This window comes from Mixophyes fleayi, chromosome 1 (assembly GCF_038048845.1).
Source record: "Mixophyes fleayi isolate aMixFle1 chromosome 1, aMixFle1.hap1, whole genome shotgun sequence".
Lineage (NCBI taxonomy): Eukaryota > Metazoa > Chordata > Amphibia > Anura > Limnodynastidae > Mixophyes > Mixophyes fleayi.
The window spans coordinates 280188972-280211699 of NC_134402.1; the positions used below are offsets into that span (position 1 = coordinate 280188972).

A 22728-nucleotide genomic window follows, 5' to 3' on the forward strand; every position below is an offset into this window, starting at 1 on the left:
ATTGATTCTCAAAAGAGAATCAAAACTATTTTGGAATACAAAGAAATCCATAACTGTATATTTTACCTTATTTGTCTCTTTGCCAGAGGGTATTCTAGACAATAGATTTTCTATAAGCTGCTTCTTGGTAAACCCAGGGCCTTCATCTGGTATTGGCAGAGACCCATTCCGTCCAATCTCCCCCAAGGCCGTAATCGCAGCAATTGACAATAGGGGAGAGGCATTATTCAAAAGCATGCCTAAACAAAGACAGTAACAAAAACAATTATTTCTACCAAAATACGTTCACGGACCAATCAGATGTTCCAATTGGAGTACTACTATTTAAACCAATTTATTGGATAAGATATTTTTTTCTAATATGTAAGAAACAATAGAAATTTACTAAGCAAAATGTTTTTCAGCTCACCAATGGTTTCCACACATGTTTGAATGATCTCGTCTTGTTCAGGAATAGGAACTGGTACAGGCTGCTCTAACTCCTCGAGCCGTTCTTTATGCTTGTTGTTATACAAGTATCTCCCAATCAGGTATCCTAAAGCCAGTATAGATCCATGTTGAGCCTCAGGGTTCTGCAAGTTTAATAAACGTCTGTCATTTGTTAGTGCACGACTCTCACTTGCTACTCACTTGTTAGTTATGTGGGGCAGAGTTCCCTCTTCATTTTCACCTTCCCAGCTCAACATCTGCTTTTTAGAGGCCTGCAGTGCTAATAAGTAGGCATACAGTACTTTATCAGAAATATTCTGTTAACCTTTTATACAGTATAAACTCCTCTTTAAAGAATAATAATATCCTTCATTACTCCATACTGGCATGTGTCATAATCATATGTGATTAAAGGCAGTAGGCTTGTATGCTCGAAAACCTCAAATCTGTTCTCCTATCTACAGCAACCATCAGGACATTTTTTAAAGGTGAGCATTCCATAATTCTATTATAACTGTACTGTAAATAAACCATTTCACAGCTTCATCCAACAACAAGTAATGACCCCGTGTCATCTACTGAGACATAATGCTGAATAATTTGTATCCGCTTCCAGTAAAAATAAAACATCCTTACATGTAGATCCTTAGCACTCTTAATTAAGGTCTGTAGTTTAGACTTCAGTTCAGGGCCAGGTAATGTAGCCAAAACAACAGCATACAGCTGAGCTGAAAGCTCCCGCATCTCCTCCTTGTTAGCAATCATCAGGGTCTGGAAATACAAAGGATAAGCAAAATTAGACATTTCTGAAATCATAAGAAGTTGCAAGTCTTCAGGGAGAGGAGCATTGGATGTGATGGCAGGATGACAATAAAAGGTGTAATGAGTAAAGAGCAAGTTAGAGTAGGTTAGATGACCTAGCAAATGTGATTAACTGATTACCTTTATCCAGTCAATTTTGTCTACAAGTGTAGCAGCCAGCTTCTGTGGATATACAGACACTATCTCCAGCAGGCAATACATAACTTGCAAACCTGTAATTATAAATGAATATCATTAACCATTTCAGGACAGGATAAAGTCTGATTCTAGCAAACACCCATCTCAATAAGATTAATCTTAAGAAAGTTCAGAGTTATTATACAAGTAGGACTTTTTTCGGACAGTGGTTACCTCCAGCTGCAGACAACAATTGTTGGATAAGGTTTATGTACATTTCCACCGGATTCACGTCTCCATTCTTGGACGAGAAAAACTCTGGTGAAGTGGGACCACTGGATATTAGTTCTCTGACATATCGCCCCAGGGCTGGTGCCTGGTCCTGCATGTCTGCCAAAGACTGGCATGTTGGGTCCACCCCAGCACTGTGAGCCAGACACATTCTTAAATACAGGATTATCTGAGTAAGCAAGAAGACCAAATATAAAATTCAAGCACATTAAAAAAGCATTTTATGTCATATGGTGCATTTGTTTGCAGACTGGACGCCACTAAAAAATACATATATACAGCTTAATCTTTGCAAGTTTCCAAAGAGGAAACACAGAGCATAAAAATAGAGAAGTGCAAAACTATGACGCACTACAAATGCTAAATTGGCTGCCAGTTAAACAGCCATATCGTAGTTGTGACCAACTACTAACCCCTCTGACCCCCCTCCCCTTAACACCTCTTGTAAAGAGATATGTCTGAGTAAACAAACATCACTATTACTAAAGATCCTGCTCTGTTCCTGTGACATACAGATAAGAGCGAATACTTTAATCCATCCCCCGACTGTCCATTGTTGAACACTCTTCCCGCTAACCAGCGGTCCTTATTTTTAAAAAAAAAAAAAAAAAAGTGGTCAGGTGGATCTAGCCAGAATAAACAGCAAAGGGGTGCTGCAGCAGCAGCTACATACACAGAAGCAAACTATTTCAAGTGCCTACAGTCACAGTAGCAAATATCTTGTATATCAAAATATTTTCAGGAGATGAAATAACAAAAACCGTACCTCTACAAAAGCAGCAGGGTTAAAAGGGAGCACAGACGTGGCCGTTACAAATTTAACAGGAGTTTTCATCCGGGTGGACGCCTACAAAAGACAAGACATAAGTTATATTTGTATATAGCCATCTAATAGTAATAATGAACTCTTCCCTATCAATGTACCATGTGTTTCAATACATATGTATCAAGCTCCTCTGGTCAGTACTTACAATCATTTTTTACTACTAATAACTAATAGGGAAAAACACAACCTCTATCTTTATTCTATTTCATGTTCAAGGTGATATGCACTGTCCAACTACCCATAAACACTATGTGATAACCTTTCAAGAGAGTCCTAAAAAAGCAGGCATGGTTGTTTTAATGGCAAATTGAACGGCACAATGTTAAGAAACACACAGCGCTTATATGAAAGCGGAATTCACCATTTAACCAACATGATATATAAAGCTGTAAAATACTGCAAAGTAGACTAATTTCAAGTTCATTGATAAAATGGAAGTAGTGCACTTCTTATTCTGTTGACGGATGTGAATTAATGTGTATATTATCTACTTTATTAGCAAAGGATCCACAAAAAAATAGCAGACAAAGACAGAAATTCAGAATTTAATATTAGGATGACTGGAGTAGAATATTATTTAGATTATGTTTCAACAAACAAACAACTATTAAAATTAGTTTTGTGAATTTAGGTTAAAGTGTCGTGGAACATTGTTAGAATTGTATTCATTAGCTGCTGCATGTAATACTATAGACGTGTCCTGCCATTTCCATCATAACACAAAACGGCCCTGTCCTGTTGGTATATTTGCCTTATACAGCACTAAAATATTTAAGTTGGCTGATATAAAAGAGCAACAAATTTCCAGATAAACATGTAACAGTTTCAGCAGCTAGTCAGACTGGAAGATAACGGATATAAGGTTATCTTGGCAGGGAACATTTTTCCTACACACAAAAGACTTCCTGCTGACAAGCCTACTGGATTATGGAGGCAGCTTAATTTTACATGTTGGTCTTCCCATAGTAGTTGCATTAGTAAACAGTTTACGTTCTTTTGTTGCAAAGTTCATAACTAAAATTTTGCACTGGCAAAAATGCTGGTCACTGGTCAGGCAATGCTGCATATACTATTGTACACAACAATAGTATATGGAAAAAAAAGTTCACTACTTGTATTCTGTGCATCAGACTCCTGCCAAGAGACATTTACTTCCCACTGCATTTTCCCCTAACTGTTCACAAATGCATAATATTTTGTCTGTAGCCCAAAGTCCAAACAAACAACTGGAGCCTTTTTAACAGATATATTATAGGCAATATATGCAATGTTTTCTGTTTGGAATAATAGGAAATGTGCTTAATTGTACCTTAAACATCCCACAATCTATTTTTAAATTAAAGGTTTGTCATCTAATCATTTTTGTGTAATAAATACCGGTAACTGTCTATGCAGCTGCCAGTCGATGCATATGTGTACAGCAGACTTGCCAACTCTCCCGGAATGTCCGGGAGACTCCCGCATTTTGCGAGAGTCTCCAGGACGAGTGTGGCAATCTCCCTGATAGGCAGTGGGCAGAATTCGGTTTAAACGCCGCGATTCAGCCGGAATCGCGGCGTTTAGCCCCGCCCCCACTGTAAAATGACGCGATTTGCGTCATTTCGTCACAGGGGCGGGGCCAAAATGATGCGATTTTTGGCGCCCCGCCCCCTGCACGCCCACGTCCCAGCCGGCATCTCCCGGAAAAAGAAAAACAAATGTTGGCAAGTATGGTGTACATTATATGCACAGCAGTTTTCCAGCAAGAATGCAGAGCCTAACTTGAGGAAATGTCACAGTTCTGTGATTCTCTATGTATTCTCTAGTGGTTGAATCTCTATGTAGAGTAAAAACAGAACAGGCCTCTAAAAAAATGCTGTTTCTATTTTCCCAAAAAATTCTTAATTTTTTAATTTAAGCTAAAAATATGAAGCAACCATTAATATGTACTTAAAAGCCATTACATGTTCTATATAACACCGCAGGGGCAGTATATACATGCAGCAGTTCCATGTTTGGATTACCACATAATTTCCTTAGAAGTATCTCTTCGATGTCTAAATTCTATTTATCCTCCCATATCCCATTCACGCTATATATATTTATTTTCACTTGGGCCACTTAAAGGCTCAGCCACATTTGAAAAAAAGAAGATTTTTACTCACCGTAAAATTAATTTCTTACTCCATTGGGGGACACTGCGAGACATTGGGTACAGTAGGTGGGACTAGGAGTTTAGGCACTTATCAACTTCTTAGTTCCTCACACTCCTCCCCTACTATGCCCCTCCTCTCCACCTCAGACCTCAGTTTTTTGTAACCAAGCCAGGAAGAAAGAAGCAATGCAGAAGATTGCAGCAAAAACAGCACCACTTTCAGAGCAAGGGAGGATGCGCAGTGTCCCCTAATGAAGAGAAATCGATTTTACGGTGAGTAAATATCTTATTTTCTCTTTCTTACCATTGGGGGACACTGTGAGGCATTGGGACATTGCTCTGGAAACGGCTGCGCGCAGCAACCTGCGCCGAACGCTCGCATCAGCGGAAGCAAATCCATGCAACTAAGAAACTCTGCAGAAGATGTAGGCGTTGCCATCCTGCACAACTGCTTTACAGAAGCACCATGTCATGCCATCCAAGAAACATCAACCACCCTGGAGAGCTAGCTCTAAAGTCACCAGAACAGGATAAGGGGCGTGAACATCCCCCAGAATGATGAAGGGATGTAGCAGGCATTAGACTGTCTGGAAACTGACCAGTCCCGCTATTGAGTGTCCGAAAGGACAAAGAGGACATTAGTTTCACGGATAGACTCTGCGGTCAATCTGGCACCGAAGAGCACGAACCACATCCAGCCGATGAAGAGTGTCACACACAAAGGAGGAAGAATAACAGAATGCTTGAACACAAGCTCCTGGAGTCAAGTGTAATGCCGACACTATTCTCTGAACCAATATTGGCTGGAGCGACGCACCTCTCTATCCTCCTGGAAAAGTCAAATGTGTAAGTGCAATGCACACTAACGGCTCCGGACCCCTGCGAACAGGGACTATATCCAAGGAACACCCCTATCCCGGGATAAACAAATTTTCCCCGAGTTATCACGTCAAAGTGGCGGCCAAAACAAGCGCTCTGATCAACCGAACTATATATCATGGCCTCACCACCAACCAATGGGGGGCTGATCCGCCAGAGACCCCTCGAAGAAGGGACTGAAGATGCCGTGATCCTGTAAACCGGCGCCAAAATTGATGTAGAGCACCGGGAAACGCACCTTGCGGGGACCTATGCGGAGTCCCCTATCAGAGCTAGCTTGCGGAAGAAAACGACCTACAGAGCCAGCACTGGGACATATGAAAACTCTAGGATTGACACCAAACGCTGTAATATTAAAAGCCCCAGGAGAAAAGATGATGATAATGCCTTACAGCTCCCTGTGAAGTACCTTTGGCTCTAAGGTCAGGGTTTTCCAGACATCCCTGCGCCAAGCTAGACGATATAAAGAGTGGCAGTAAAAAAGCCCCTGACGTTCAGACCACAGAGTTAGGTGGAAGAGACGCGTTGCAACCAGCCGCCAATGTCTGAGAGCCGTACCCTGCGAGGTAAATGAAGGGCCCCAGGATAGCTGGAAGCCGCACTCCTTTAGAAACTCCTTAGCACCCGTGAAAACCTGGGAAGTGGAAGTGACAGGTACACCAGACCGAAGCTTCAGGGAACATTCTGGCATCGGAGAATTCCACTTAATGGTCTCCAGATTATGAGCAGTAAAGGGGGTGACCTGAGAAATTAGAATGGATGCCCGGGGAACGAAGTCCTAAGTGCCACCAAGACACCACCCGGAGGGCAAAGGACATCTCTGTGGAGAGACCACTCCCCCTAGTTAATTGCCTGCCTGCCGAGACTGTCGGCCTCCCACTCATTCATATCGGGATAATGGGCAAACACATGGGAACATGAAACGCTGCTCAGGCCATAACCTATTCGTCTCTCACACTGCTCTAGGGCCGCGTGTTCCCCCGTGATGCTACAGAAATGCAACAGCCGTGGCATTATCTGATTTGATTGTCTAGAGGTTTCCTGACAAGAACTTGCTGCGCCTGACGCCACATCCTGTGAACTCTGAGCACCAGACTGAAATAACAGTCTTCTTGGGAGGACCCAAAAGACCCTGGAACCATAAGAATCTTATTAATCCATCTCCATGTATCAGACTAGAACCTGTCAGGAGCGGGGAGCAGGACCTGGTGAACGACTGACCAGACAGAGTGATGATCTGTGAGTCCAATAACTGGGGAACCAGCTCCTTTCCGGAGAATTTCCCTCTGGAGATGTCGAGTGTGGAACATTTCTACCCCCAATGTTGGTACCCTGTATTCCAGAAGCACCATGCAACTGAGAAGAGAAAACTTCTCTCCGTGCCAGGAGCATCCTTTTCCTGCGATGAAATAAGAGGGTTCTTTCCTGCAGTAGGAAGACCCTGTGGGACCCAGTATAGAATCTGAGGTTTAATAAATGTATCTGTTGTGGCAGATTGAGTGGGGACCCTATGTAGTTTCTGCACCCAGACGTGTGCTTCCAGGACTCGGATGGAGATCTATCTGTGAGAGAGAGATGACGGAGCCCTGAGTCGGAACTGAAATTTCTGTACAGCCAAAGCGGCACCGGGGCCCCCTTTCCGAATGACTGTGCGCAGCGACTACATCTGAAACAAGAGAATACAGGCCTGCCTGTTGTGGGACTGCCAGCTTAAATGGAAGGAAAAGGATCCGCCTGTGGGCCAGGAAGAGGTTGGAATAAAATACCCAAACCTCCAGGAATACCACCAGGTATATAGGACCCTCACCTAACTGCACCTGTGCAGGTACTATATGCTCCTATGGGAGCCAAGAAGAGACTACTTGATGGGGCACCCCGACCCCGGGAAAGAAAAGGAACAAAGGGTTTAAGTCCGTTCTTGACAAGGCCTAGTGGAGCTGACGGGAAGAGATGTACTCTTACCCCCAGTGGTCCCTTGAGAATACACTAATTCTGCAAAAGTGAGACACTCCGCACTTGGAACGTCCTTCAGAATACCTCTGGCTAACTGCTCCGACCTGTTCGTTAAGCTGAGTGGAAGCCAGGTTACACTTCCAGTCAGAGAAAACCTTCCATGTGCCTCTGCACTGCGTAGGGATATGAGTCACAGGGTTGTCAATCCTAGATGTTCCTTCCCATCTAACTATTTTCTCTGCCAGGAGAGGAAAAAGATGAAAATCTGCCCAGTCTAATAATTTGTTATTTGGCTTTTTACCAAAGGTCAGACACCCTGCCCAGCTTTTGAGAAGGTGCGGTTGGTTCCGCAAACTCAAGTCCGCGAGGGTTAAAGTGTGTCTGATGCTTAAGCTGAGAATATCAATCCTGAGAGTGGATGTGGAATTTTCAGAGTTAACAATGTTTTTGTCTGTAAATAAAGATGCAACTAGCCATCCTCTGTTGAGAAATGGGCCATATCCTGATCATGACTGTGAACCACTCTGAGGAAAAAAAACAAAATTATGCTGTGAGATGGTGAGCAAATGTGTCTAAGTCTGGGTGGAATCAGATCGGGACAGAGCAATAGCCGCTTTTTGTGTGGGAAAATGTGCCTGCGACAAGTACCTTTTCAGACCCTAACATCACCTTAGTGCGACGGTTCCCAAACTGGGTGCCGCGCGCCAGCCATAAAAAAAACAAACAAACACTTACCAATCCGCCGGGTGCCGGGACCCAGCATCATCCTCACTCACGCAGTCATATCAGTGACAGGCTGCGTGAGAAAGGAGGATGCTGGGTCCCGGCGCCTGGCGGATTGGTAGGTGTGTGTTTGTTTGTTTTATGGCTGGCACGCGGCAGAGAGGGCAGAGGTGGGGGACAGCGTGACAGGAGGGGGACAGAGGAGCTAGGGCAGCGTGACAGGGGGCAGAGGAGCTGGGGCAGCGTGACAGGGGGCAGAGGAGCGGGGGCAGCGTGACAGAGGGCAGAGGAGGGGGGACAGCGTGACAGAGGGCAGAGGAGCTGGGACAGCGTGACAGAGGGCAGAGGAGCTGGGACAGCGTGACAGAGGGCAGAGGAGCTGGGACAGCGTGACAGAGGGCAGAGGAGCTGGGACAGCGTGACAGAGGGCAAAGGAGCTGGGACAGAGGGCAAAGGAGCTGGGACAGAGGGCAAAGGAGCTGGGACAGAGGGCAAAGGAGCTGGGACAGAGGGCAAAGGAGCTGGGACAGAGGGCAAAGGAGCTGGGACAGAGGGCAAAGGAGCTGGGACAGTGTGACAGAGGGCAGAGGAGGGGGGACAGCGTGACAGAGGGCAGAGGAGGGGGGACAGCGTGACAGAGGGCAGAGGAGGGGGGACAGCGTGACAGAGGGCAGAGGAGGGGGGACAGCGTGACAGAGGGCAGAGGAGGGGGGACAGCGTGACAGAGGGCAGAGGAGGGGGGACAGCGTGACAGAGGGCAGAGGAGGGGGGACAGCGTGACAGAGGGCAGAGGAGGGGGGACAGCGTGAGAGAGAGCAGCATGCAGTGGGGGCAGAGTGTCTGGATGCAGAGGGGGCATTTTTGCATACAACTAAATAAGCATTTCTGTCCTGACCTAAATACTTATTACAATTTTTTGACCCAACTACTTCTAAAACAGGACTGCTCTGTAATTATTTTGGAGGGGTGCCTTAAAAAATTATGGAGACTCTAAGGGTGCCGCGAATTGCAAAAGTTTGGGAACCACTGCCTTAGTGAGTTGGGTCATTAATGCTGTACGTGATTATTGCCCAGACTGGCTTCTCCAGAGCTGCTGACACAGAGGTGGGAGCACTTGTTTGCATACCTAAGCTGTTTAAAAGATGATATAAAAATATAATTGGCTATAATCAACAGAGTTTGGCATATACAGCATTCTTAACAACTCCTCCAAATCCTTTAACAAAATTTGGTCTCCTTAGTTATCCTTTTTCAACTTTTGCTCTCCCTTTTAACTATCAGCGACTCTCCCTGTCTTATCCCTTAAAAAACATAAGCCCTCCGTTCAATTTCTTTTTTTTACTTTTTTCCCTTTCTCTTCTCACGGCTCAAGCCACGCTGTCTCTATTTCCCTCCCTCCTTCCTACCCTCTCCCTCACTTCTTATACAAAATTCGGAGTCAAACGATACTGACATAATGGTGCTATTGTCTTATCTCTATTCTTTTGTTGTTGGTTTTTTTTTGGGGGTTTTTTTTTTTTTATTATATATTTTACATTGTGGACATACACTGTATTAATACCACTGTTGATTTTTTGTTGCTTCTTTGTTTGTATCATTTTGATTCTCCAAAATAAACATTTAAAAAAAAATATATATATATAATTGGCACAGATATAATGCAGTTTAGACGTACCAGCGAGTCTGAATGAAGTATAAGCAAAGTGTCACAGAATAAGACTGAATCTCATTCATTCTTTAACATATATAATGCAGTACAGACGAAGCAGCGGGTGTCTTACCCCTGAAGCTGCCCTTTTAGACATAATACAATGGTAGGACAGGTGTAACAGAATAAATCTGTATATATGGACATACCAGGTTTCTTACGACAGAATAAATTTAGATATTTTTGTGGCACATATATAAAGCAGTGCAGACGTACCAGCGGTTCTCTTACCCCTGGAAGTACCTTTTTTCAGAATTATTTAGAATTGTCCATAAAATTCACAAATCACAATAGAAGAATACAGGTCCCTTTTCAGACCTATTGCAATGTTAGAAAAACTACACAGGATAAATATAGAAATAAATCTCTTTTTTTTCTTTTTATATAAACCTGTGTGTCTGGAAAATTACCCAGGTTGTATACTGGTAACTTCCTTTATGTACACCAAACCCGCACAGGGGAGGAAGTTCCATCCTCAGTCCATCCGCTAGCATGGCCACCTCCATGAATCACCAAACAGCGCATACTATGTATGGCTGTCGGCTGTGTGTGCACCAACCGCAGAATCTATTGTGCCCAGGCTGCATGTGCCAATAGCGAGCAAATCACCTCCTAATGAGTGCGATCGCTGCGCTGTGCCCTGGCTGCTCGTTGTCTAGTGGGGAGGGGGGCAGGGGGGCATGCCGGCATGTCCGTCGGGATGGAAGGAGAGGCAGATACTGCTTCACTCCTGCCTGACTAGCAATACATGGCTGCGGCCGTCTGTACGGCCGTCCTATTATGCGCACAAAGACATGGTGCCTCTTAAATAAATGCTGCCTCTATGGCAGACTTACATTATGTCCCCCTATTGCTCGTTACTCTAGGGGAAGGACAGGCTGCAGGCAATGGTGCGCGGGGTGAGTGAGCTATACAGTCTGCTGCTCCCTCCTCAGCAGGGACCCAGAGTAAAGAAAGCCAACAGGCTATTCACTCCTATGGGTCTTGAGTTCGATCCCTGCGCTGCATCTGTAAAGGAAAGTAAAATAAAATCATGAAAATCTAAATCTAATTAAAGTATAGGCAGGAGCCTATACCAAAGTGACCTATCTCCTAGGCACTTAGTAAAAACGGAGGTCTGAGGTGGAAAGGAGGGGCCTAGTAGGGGAGGAGTGTGAGGAACAAAGAAGTTGATAAGTGCCTAAACTCCTAGTCCCACCTACTATACCCAATGTCTCGCAATGTCCCCCAATAGTAGGAAAGAGGAATAATATTAAAACACCAGTTGTTGGACAAGCTGCCACAGTGAGAGCGTCTCCATAAAGATCAACGGTAAAGAACACTTAAGCTACCAACATACACTCATCTGCAATGCAGGCCGACTTTGTACCTTTTCTAGGATATGGCTGACCATTACTGGGAATGGGGGAAGTTTTGGAGGAGGACCATCTTTTTCATTGCTCGAAGAAACAATCCTCAAGGCCCTCTGTGCTTCTCCGTGTACCTCTTCTCGCCTTAACACAGATAGAGATCAGATCATGAAATTACATTATTTATTGTTTCTTGGACATTGCAACATTCGTTCATAATAGTACATCTTTAAAGTATAAAGATTTAAAATTATTCCACACAAATGCAATTGGTCCACCCAATGGTTTTTCTATTAAATGATGCCCCTTAGTAACAGTGTGTTATATAGGAATCCTAGGTTGTTCAGAGCACAGAAATTTACATACTGTTCTTGTGATCTGTCAATAATCTTGTAACCTATACAGTTTCACTAATCTGTTAATTGCCTTGTTTCCAATAGGAATCTATAATATTATCTAATCTAGTCACGACCCCTCTTGTTCACCAATTGGGCTGACAGGCTTTGCCGTTAGATTCGGCAGCTACAATTTGAGTCCTTGTAAATTTAATTCCTTTGGGTCACTCATGGAGTAAAATCTTTGTGGCAATTAAAGTATTATCAGTGTTTGGGGCTTTTGACAACTCTGTTATAACCTGCAAATCGCGCTCAGTGCTTTTAGATTTGGTCCAAATGCTCTTAACCAAATTCCTTTTTTGTTATCATTTACAGCAAACATTTGAAAATGCTATGCTTAATCTGCTATTTTCATTTTCATTGTTATTATTATTATCATCATTTATTTGTTAGGCGCCACAAGGTTTCCGCAGCGCCGCACATAGTACAAACAGTAGACTATACAGGGTATAACAGTACAGAACAATAAACAAAAGTACCAATACTTCAGAAACTCCAGGCAGGCAGATGCAATAGACACGGAGCAGAAGAACGGGTAAGGAGACAGGAGGGAAGTTTTTACATGCCTCAAAAAATGAAAGGTATGACTTCATATTTTTTATTTTAGATTAAATACATATAACGTATACACGAAGGCCTTATAGCTACAATGCTCACATATCATAACTGATGAATGTAGGTACAACAAAACTCTCAGTATTTTCAAATTTCAATAAAATGCTGCTTATATAATAAACACATGTAATCCAAAATAAAGCATTGCAATCTTACGGATCTCCGGCTGAAAGCAAAAGCAAATATCTTGAAGGGATATGGTCAGGAGCAAAGACGTTGCTTGCAAATTTCACCGCTATTTGTCGAACCTGGACTTCTGGCTGCAAAGAAAACATGACACAGTGATTATTGCCCATCTAAGGTGTCATAAAAGCAAACCCAGCCCAGCCCCCCTTCCCTCCCCCCCAAAAAAAAGTTTTCAATAAGGTCAAAGACTCTAAACGGTCCTTCGTCCTCACATCTTTGCATCTAGGGCCAATACAGGCCTTCTTTAAACACAAATTAATGAAATAACTAGCGAATTAATCAGCTGAATATCCAAGATACTACACATTTACAGGACAAGATTTATTGTTTGTATAATACGCTATTGTAATCCTACAAATTAAAGTCCCTCTAGAGTGCCTTACTCTAGAAGATTGTAATTTTGATCATACCTTCACCAAGTAAGAACCCACAAGAGCTTCCATGAGAGTCAACTGAGCACCTTCTAAGTTTGTGTAGGCCCCGACCATCATAGACAAGGCCTCCTGGATAGAAAGCCTGACATCCATATCTTCCTGGAAATGGTAAACAAGACTAGTTGGTGTTTTAGATCAATTAAAATGTATTCACAACTGCATGCACAATAATTAAAATGTAGCAACAGTCTGAACAAAATAGCAAAATTACATTATACTAATGGTAAGGAACATGACTACAATCACAACAAGTTAGTAGAATGAGAGGAACTTCACACAAATGTGATTTCTCTTTTGTCGTTTACAGTTCACTCCAAACCCTCTCAATGTCACATAATTACACATGCAATTAACTCAATATTCAGAGTAAGAATGCAAAATCATCCCAAACTTACTTAAAGACAGAAACACTATACCTGAAAAACTTTGTCATCTTACAACCTTCACACATGTATATGTAAAAAAATCCTGTACCATGGGTAGAGCTACAGGGTTTTATCCCCTAGAGATAAATGCCACTATAACCTTGTGGTATATCTGGGTAAAAATGTCCAACCTCCCTGCACGTCCATACTATCTGCCTAATTCCAGTGCTTCAAGGTGTATTCCTTAACTAGAGGCACTGGCTGGCTATCCACTGGTTTACATAGCAACCTTTCCAGTTTAAATGGTATTGCCAAAAACCCATGTTAGAAAGTAGATTTGGGTAACAGATTAGAACGTTTTTTTTTAACTCATTAAGAACTGTCCCTTGGCCACCTATATGTTGTGTACAACGGTTATTCTGGAACAATATTTAATACAAACTAAACCATATCTACGCCCCCATACATCTGCCCCCTGCTCGTTGCTTAAGGGGAGACGCCGGCAATTCAGTCGAGGCGGGAGGAGAGGCTATTAACTGCTTCACTCCCACCTGACCTGTGATCCTTTAGTCATGTCCTGCCGATATGGCAGGCTAAAAATGTAAGGACGCTTTAAGCTCGTTCTGTCTAGGGGCAGAATGCCAGCATCTGTGCAAGGGGTGAGTGGGCTGGAAGGGACCCAGAGTGAAGGAAGCCGACAGGGTCGGTTTTTGAGGTCCCTGCACTGCACCCGAGAAGGAAAGGAATAAAATAAAATAAAAACACAAAAACTAACTAAAGTATAGGCAGGAGCCTATACAAAAGTGACATATCTCCTAGGCACTTAGCACAAAGCTGGAGAGGAGGGGTATAGTAGGGGAGGAGTGTGGGTAACAAACATGTTTGATAAGTGCCTAGACTCCTAGTCCCAACTACTATACCCCAATGTCTTGCAGTGTCCCCCAATGGTAGGAAAGAGAAACAGATAAAACAGACAATAATCCTTATGATTAAACACAAACCTATTCACAACGTGTTAAAAACACATACTATCAAAACCAAACCAAATGGCAAAAAAACTTGGAAGGGCTCCAAACCAAGCCATTGTCCATCATCTTTGACAGCCGAATGTGCACACCCTTAATGGTAATACCCATAGAACACAGTAGAGGTTATTTATCAAATGAAAAATGTTTTCTGTGCAAAGATATCAGTATGTGAGAAGCAGAATCTTGTTTTAGCAAAGAAGTGGAGGTGGGCAAAACAAGTATTGTGTAGTTTATGGAGCAGTGCAGAAACAAGTTATTATGTAGGGCATTATTATCAAAATAAGATAAAGGGGTGGAGAAACTGCATTTTAATTAGTGTCAGTTGATTTTTGCAGTATCCTTTGGAAATTACCTCCACAGTTTAAGCATCAATACTAGTCAATTTAATTTGCACTGGCAAAAATGCCTGTCACTGGTCCAGCAATGTGTACAATCTAAGACATGAAAATTAAACAGTACAATTACGCATGTGGACAAAAGTGTGGGTCCACCTCAAATAAGCAATACAGGAGACAGGTTATGCCTATAGACAGGCTGATCAACTGGGCTGTCCCTTCTCGAGACTGTGACTTGAAGTGTGCTGAAACAACACGTAATACCACTTAAACAATGCTCTGCATTTACGCACTGGGTGTAGCAGAACAACAACCTTCTATCATGGGATCTCTTGCCAAAAGTTAACCTGAAGCCCAAATACAATAGAAATCGATCAGATGCTTGATGGATGCATGTTGGCTAAACACAGTGGCAAGAACACCACTAGCTTCCTGTGTGTGCACGCTTGTCTTCTGACTGCACTAATGGGCACCTGTTAAGTTGAAAGAGATCCAATTATTAAGCTTCAACAACAAATGGTCTAATACCAGTCAATTGGGCCACCTAGATGCGTGGCAAATTTATAAACTGATCCAGAGTTAGGTGCTCTGGACCAAGTGACAGGTTTGGCCCAAGCCATGCGTTTCCAGCACAAGATTTTTCCATGAGGCAAGAACAGGATATTTACATGCACAAAGCAAACTGTGAAGCTGCAGTTTCACAGCTCACTATAATGATAATAACCTAGTGTCTGAGTGTGAAGTGTTTTCAGTCAAGCAAATTTCACTTTTATTTGCCCTTTTCAGGTTTCACAATAGACACCACACAAGAAACTTCCTACTGCAATATAAGAAAACTTACTTTAATACAAGGCCAGTTGACAGCTATGTTTAGGCATTTCAGGAATTTAAGTACAAAACATTGAATTTGTTTCCATTATTATTACTAGTACAACAAAAAGTCCATTGGGGTAACTTGCTAACAAATAGCACATGCACAGTAACCCCTACCAAGCAATCAATTGTTTTTATAACTTGCCCTATTAAGGTGACAGATCATCTCTGATTGGTTGTTTTGGGTTACTAGCCATTTGCACATGTACATCACCCTAATCCCTCATATGTAGAATCAGGTTATAGGTCAGTAACAAAATGTGCTATTTCAATATACCCAATTACATTTCTTAATGCTGTATTACTTTGTTAGGTGTGGCAATACTTGCTGCTAGCATGTTAAAGTATCCTTTAAAGAAGGCTCATGCCATATTCTATAAACATTGAGAAACAGGCACTTTCATGCATGAAGTTACTACATTTAATACTTTGTTAGACATCAAAATGTCTACATATTGTCTAGGCCATTTCACTGAAAGCAAGCTTGAACTAGACATGTATACAGATCATATCATAACGATTCAATCAAGCCCCATACACACACACATAAACACAAACACAGCCCATGCATATATAGCTACCATAGCTGTTGAATAGTGAATGCTACCATCCAGTATCTGGAGAATAAATATATCAAGCACATGATTTTTTCCTTTCTTTAGTACTAAGTAACCTTTGTAGTGTACGGTGCCCCTGTATATTTAATCCTTGAATCTGGAGCAGGGAGAATCAGTCTGGTTAAAAAGACATACAGTCATTAAAAGGATTGTAATATTCCATGCTTTTAAAAAGGGGTTTCCACAATTCTCTCGTTTTCCTATTAGTGTATTTTTTGTGGGGACCACCACAATTTACTTTAGAGTCACGGCACTGACCGATAGCCAGGGCCTCCCCAGATCACATTTAGTGCTGTTTCAATCCCCCTACAGCAGGATAAGTCCAACACTGTGCTGCAAATGTAAACTGGCTGCTGATTGGTGGAAAGACCAGAGCAGAGCTGAAAGTGATCAACAAAGGTTCTGGCTGCATTCAGTGCTTGGGCCCTGTTAAGTACAGCAAATATTGGAGGATTATCCATTTCATATTTGATGTAGATCAAGGATGGTTAAATTCAATATTTCTGAGCAAAACCACTTGAAATAAATGGTAGTACAAGATGATGTGAAGATGATACTCCTACTCTTCTAGTCCTGTATTCACTACCCTTACCATCTCCACACCTTTTCCCCATAAAACAATGTCTTGTTTGTGATCACACCTGTTTATTTTGCTCTTTGTCTTCTTGTACATGACAAGGTTATAAAATGGTCTACCTACACTCTTTGCTATTCTTGTATTGTAACTAACACCTATTGAACCACCCAAAATAAAGAATTAAAATAAATAGATGGATTGTGCCAGGTTAGAGTTACACTGTTTTATTGGTTTGGCTAAACTGAAGGTCTACTGTTTCTTTACAAGAGTCTTCCACAGTTGTCATATCACACCTCTTACTGTATACAGGACATGTTGTGGAATATCAGACAAAAGTACGACTATCACCCTACATGTGAGGTCAAACACACACAATGCTGAAAATAAATCAAGAGTTGAGGGAAACTCAAAATCCATTCATATTTTGCCTACATTTGTTGTCAAACTGGAAATGGATGTAGTTTGAGATCGGGCCTAGTGAAGGGACTGGCGGCCCCTGCTGCCAGATTTATTGCATTCATTCAACTAGCTGATGCAGGCTGCCTAGTTTACAAACAACGTTATCAGCTAATTACTAAACATAGAAAAAAATAGTATTTTTGTACTTACTTTAAATCCGTTTCTCTGATTCTGTCTGGGGGACACTGCTACCATGGGTTGTGGAGGGGAGCATGGAGTTGGCACCTAGCTAGTTAACTTTAGTCACTGCTGACAGACCCCTCCCCTCTACAATCTCCCCGCCTCTTCCTCTCAGTTAATTAAAAAGCCCCAAGGAGAAAAGGCCAATCAACTAAGATCACACAGAAGAAAAGCAGAAGGGAGGGATCGCAGTGTCCCCCAGACGGAATCAGAGAAACGGATTTAACGTAAGTACAAAAATCCTCTTTTCTCTTTCATCCAGTCTGGGGGACACTGCTACCATGGGGACGTTCTAAAGCATCCCCCTAAGGGTGGGACCACTCTGAAAGCCCGGCCCGTAGAGCACTACGGGCAAAATTAGCATCCGGAGACGCAAACACATTATACGAAGCAGGCTTACGAGCTTGCTGTAGAGGGTTCACAACACTGGGGAAGAATCCCCTTGCCCTCCAGAGGCTGGCTACAACAGCCATGCCGTTAAATTCAGCCGAGGTAAATCCTGGTGATGAAAAGGACCCTGAAGGAGAAGAACCTGTCTTTGCAGAAGACGAACCTCTCGCCCTACCGCCATAGAGATTATGTCTGCGTATCACACTCGCCGCGGCCATGCAGGTGGTATCAGAATTAGCGGGAGACCGCCCTGCCTCACTCGTCTGAGAACCCGAGAAATCATGGGAATTGGGGAGGGAACAGATATCCCAACCTGAAGTCCCATGACATGGTCATTACGTCCGCTGTTACTGCCAAGGGGTCTCTTGCCCTTGCGCAAAACCTAAGAACCTTTCTGTTGTGTCTTGAGGCCATGAGATCTATATCTGGTAGACCCCACCTCTGAGCCAGAGACTGAAAGACTTCCGGATAGAGAGACCACTTCCCTGGCCTCATTGCATTGCGACTGAGATAATCGGCTTCCCAGTTCTTTATTCCTGGAATGAAAACTGCCGAAATTGCTGGAACATATTGTTCTAGCCAAACGAATATCTGAGCTGATACCCGCATTGTAGCTGCACTTCTCGTTGCTGCTTGTCTGTTGACATATACCACAGCAGTGGCATTGTCAGACTGAACTCTGACTGGATGACCCTGAAGAAGGGTTTGGGCCCCCCGAAGAGCCAAAAGGATTGCCTTCAACTCTAATGTGTTGATGGATAGGGAGGACTCCTGGACTGCCAAAGACCCTGGAGCCAGAGATGAAAGGCTACAGCACCCCCAATCTTTCAGGCTGGCGTCTGTGGCGATTATGATCCATGACCATGGAGCAAAAGACCTGCCCACCGACATGTGATCCGGAATCAGTCACAACCGAAGCGAATTTCTCGCATCCGGAGAGAGAGAGCTCTTCTGGCGATCCAAATGTAGGTGGGATTTTGGCAAGAGGTCCCACTGAAACCACCGGGAATGAGCACGACCGAATGGGTTCGTCTCGAAGGAGGCCATGTATAGAAGGACTGGTAGAGAACAAGACCTGAGATGTTATCCTCTGAACCGACCTGATATTTTCTCTTCTGGCAGAAACACCTTCTGTTGTTTGGTACCAATGATGAGTCTCAGGAAGATCATGCGTTGACGCGGAACCACCTGGGATTTCTTTAAGTTTATTAGCCCCACATGGCTCTCGAGAAAAGCTATGGTGAGTGCTGTTGCAAGCAAACCTCTGAGGCGGATTTTATGAGAAGATCATCTAAGTAAGGCACAACCTGAACTCCCCTTGAGTGAAGACAAGCTGCCACTACCGACATGATCTTTGTGAAAAAACCCTTGGAGCCGTGGAGAGGTCGAAGGGAAGAGCCCGAAACTGATAGCGAGAGGCCCCCCACCGAGAATCTCATGAGAGACTGATGACTGTTCCAGATAGGAATGTTGAGGTATGCGTCCTTTATGTCTATGGAAGCCATAAACTGATTTCTTTTCAATCCGTTTATTACTGACCTCAGGGAAATTTGTCCACTTTTAAGTGCACATTTAGGTTCTTTAGATTTAAGATGGGTCGAAAGGAACCGTCCGGCTTCTAGACAAGAAAAAGATTTGAATAAAAACCTTTCCACTTCTGGATTTCTGGGACCCTGAAATCCAGAAGCGACCCAATTCTGTATTGCCTGTCTTGTTTGTGGAACTCGAGGTTACAAAGAAACGATGTGGAACAGGACCCAAGAGATTTATCATGTACCCCCTCGATATAATGCCCCGAATCCAAGGATCCTGAGAAGACGCTGTCCACTGTTCTAAAGACGGGCGCCTCCCCACTATCGCCACCTCCTGGCGGGTAGAACAACAGTCAGGATGCAGGCTTCTCCTGAACCTTGGAGGCCCGACGTCTAGCCGAGAAAGAGGATCCATCTCTGACTGAGAAGCCTCTAGAATCTGGTTGTCTGCCCCTGGATGACTGGGCCCTAGGAAAGGAGGTCCCCCGAAAGGACTGCCTAAAGGAGCTGAATGCGGGGGATGGGCTCTGCACACATTCACTGGCAAAAAGGTGCTTATGCCACCCGTTGCCTGAGAAATGAAACTGTCTAATTCCAGCCCGAACAAACCTAATGCTTAAAAAGGAATGGTTTCTAGGGATTTCTTAGATTCCGAATCCGCCTCTCAGGATTTCAGCCATAAGGTTCTTCTTGCTGAAATTGATGAAGCCTGAATAGAGGAAGACACAGACGTTGTGTTCTGAGCTGCCTCATAAAGATACCCAGATGCCTGTTTCAAATGTAAAACCAGGGGAAGAAATTCTGAATTCAACAAGGCCTCCCCCAGCTGCTCTGCCAATGCTTCCATTGCTCTAGTGACCCAAGCCGAAGCAAATGTGGGTCTAAAGGAAGAATCCGCTGCTACAAATATAGACTTTAGTTGAGATTTAATTCTGTGGTCAGTGGGGTCCTGCAGAGCTGCAGTGCCCGGGACCGGCAGGGTAGTGTGGCGGGCTAAACGGGCTACAGGAGTATCCACCTTAGGGATTCCTTCCCAACGAGCCAGATCCTCTTCCTGTAATGGATATAAGGAGGAGAATATTTTCGAAATAGAAAACTTTTCATCAGGTAGTTTCCAAGCTCCCTCAGTAATATCTCTCAATTCCACCGAGGGAGGAAATTGAATAACCTTTCTTATGGCTTTCTTAAAGAAACTTCTGTCTATAGGACTAGGATCCTGTCTCTGGGAGGCCCAAGGCCTGCCTCACCGCTAATACCAAATCATCAATGCCCTCATATCTGGCGGTTTCTTCCTGATCAGATACCTGAAGCTGATCAGGATCAAAATTTGTCTCTCCTTTAGGAAAACCCTCCGAATGTGAGGGGATTCAAGTAATTGGTTTAGCCTGTCTAAACCTTTTATTAATGACGAGGACCCTGCTGGTTCTGCTGAGACAGTGGACTGATCTGTTATCAAAGAAGAAGGACCTGCTACAGCCATTCCAGTACAAACAGCCACAGCAGGGCCCCGCAAGACGTAGCGGCATTTTCCAATACAGAAGGAAGAGCTGCCGAGCTTGTCAATAACTGAGTAGATTTAGTGAGAAGCTGGGCTAAAGAGGAAACTGACTGTCAGAGAAGCTACCCAGGCCAGTTCCTCCAACAGAGGGGCTAGAGTCTGCTGGGTTTGCGCATAGGGGGGGTCCACCCTCGCAGCCAGAGCAAAGAGCCAACGGGTCCTTCTGCCCACAGTGGTAAATTAATCTGACATCTAGAACAGATAAAATATTTTGCCATAAGACCTTTAACTTTATCTGACATTTTACAAAGGAAAGAATCACCAAGCACAGCAGATGAGAGAGAAGAGAAGAGAGAGACAGAGTAAAGAACAAGTAATCAACTAATCTATAACAAAAGTTGCACTTGTACTTTTAAATAAACAATGTGATTTTGGCAAGTAAAGAGTACAACAATATTAACCCTACTAGCCCCACTTTGTAAGCAAACAAATACAGTTTTATAAATGCTTAATAAAATTAGAGATACTTAGCCAAAAGGGCCAAACACAGAAGAGAAGTCCAACAGCAGTGTCCTGGTGTCTGGTCCACCGTGATGTTTCTTTTCCTGGGCTTCAGTTGATTTTTCAGAAGACCAGAATGTGCTAAGTATTCTGAAGAGCAGGGGAGCTCTATATAGTTCTAGCTCAGACTCTTCCCATTTGATCTGTCCTTTTTTTTTTTTTTTAAATAAGGAATCCAAGTCCAGCAGAGTAATGAAGACCTCTAAAATTCGAGGTCTTCTGCAGCGGTGGGACCCCGATGCTCCCTCCTATGTCTGAGGGGGATCTTGGTCTGCCCCCTTCTTCCTTCAGTGATTAGCCCGGGCTCCGCTGTAAAATAAAAAGATGGCGCCCAGCTGATTATCCGATAACCGGCGCTCTATGCCGCAGTGGAAGCGCCGGTTATTGGGGAGGCTGTAAGAGTGACAGCGGTCCATAGAGACCGCTTGTCACTCTAATTTGGACACTATAAAACTCTGCAAGCGAGAGCCTTCGGCTCTCATCTGACAGAGCAGTGTCCGTGCTGTTGTTGTGGGAGTGTGTTTTCTATGGTAGAACACACTCCCAGATCTGCTTCCAAAATAAAAGTCCTGTAACAAAGTAAAAGTTTGATAAAGAAAAATTAAGTTAAAATCAAATAAAAATCAAATAAAATCCATAAAATACTAGCATAAAAAAGGCAGCCCAACTCCTTGGGCACTGAGAAAAAACTGAGAGAAAGAGGCGGGGGGATTGTAGAGGGGAGGGGTCTGTCAGCAGTGACTAAAGTTAACTAGCTAGGTGCCAACTCCGTGCTCCCCTCCACAACCCATGGTAGTAGTGTCCCCCAAACTGGATGAAAGAGAAATTAAGAGTTTCTGAACTGAAGTATTCTATACGTCAATGACCAAGCCAATTTTACAGATAAAAAGTTGACAAACTGCATACACAAAAATGGGTAAACACCATTCATTTTTCCCGATCTTTATTTAGTTAGTTTATTTGTGAGTAGAGCAATACCAAATATGTGTACTTGTATAAAATATATGATATAGTTTTATATGGTTCTAATTTTTCATTCAGAAGTGTCCACCAGGACCCTGAAAGAACCGCAATTGGTCACATATGCTTAACAGTAACTAGCAAGAGAATGAGTGTGGCTCAATAAGTGCAGACTGGCATAGGAGCTCTGTATTCAAGCCTAATCTGCCTTTACCTTACACTGGCCATCACTTACGGGATGTCCTAGTGACATCACAGATTTTCTTTTCAGAAGCATAAGTGAAATTTATAAACAATCCATTAGTAAGAAAAAGTTAATTATATATGTTATAGGAAAATGTCTTGCCATCAACAAAATTATTGTCCTACTGAAACAATGACATCTGCAGATACACCACTACAACTTAAAGAGAATACCAATTGTAACATAATAAAAGTCATTAAGCCTATTTTAATAATTAGAGAAAGAGTATTCAATAATTACACTTTACA

General features: G+C 43.2%; 1 protein-coding gene across 1 annotated transcript in view; it reads right to left on the reverse strand.

Moving 5' to 3' along the window:
* Nucleotides 1–22728, reverse strand: part of ECPAS (Ecm29 proteasome adaptor and scaffold) — a 114243-nt gene that overhangs the window by 69115 nt on the left and 22400 nt on the right. Inside the window, exons 14-22 of the mRNA XM_075210942.1 lie at nt 12838–12960; nt 12398–12501; nt 11252–11375; nt 2426–2506; nt 1603–1828; nt 1372–1463; nt 1066–1200; nt 410–572; nt 67–239 (exon numbers count right to left, since the gene is read on the reverse strand). Coding sequence (XP_075067043.1) covers nt 67–239; nt 410–572; nt 1066–1200; nt 1372–1463; nt 1603–1828; nt 2426–2506; nt 11252–11375; nt 12398–12501; nt 12838–12960 — 1221 coding nt within the window. The remainder of the gene's footprint in view (nt 1–66; nt 240–409; nt 573–1065; nt 1201–1371; nt 1464–1602; nt 1829–2425; nt 2507–11251; nt 11376–12397; nt 12502–12837; nt 12961–22728) is intronic.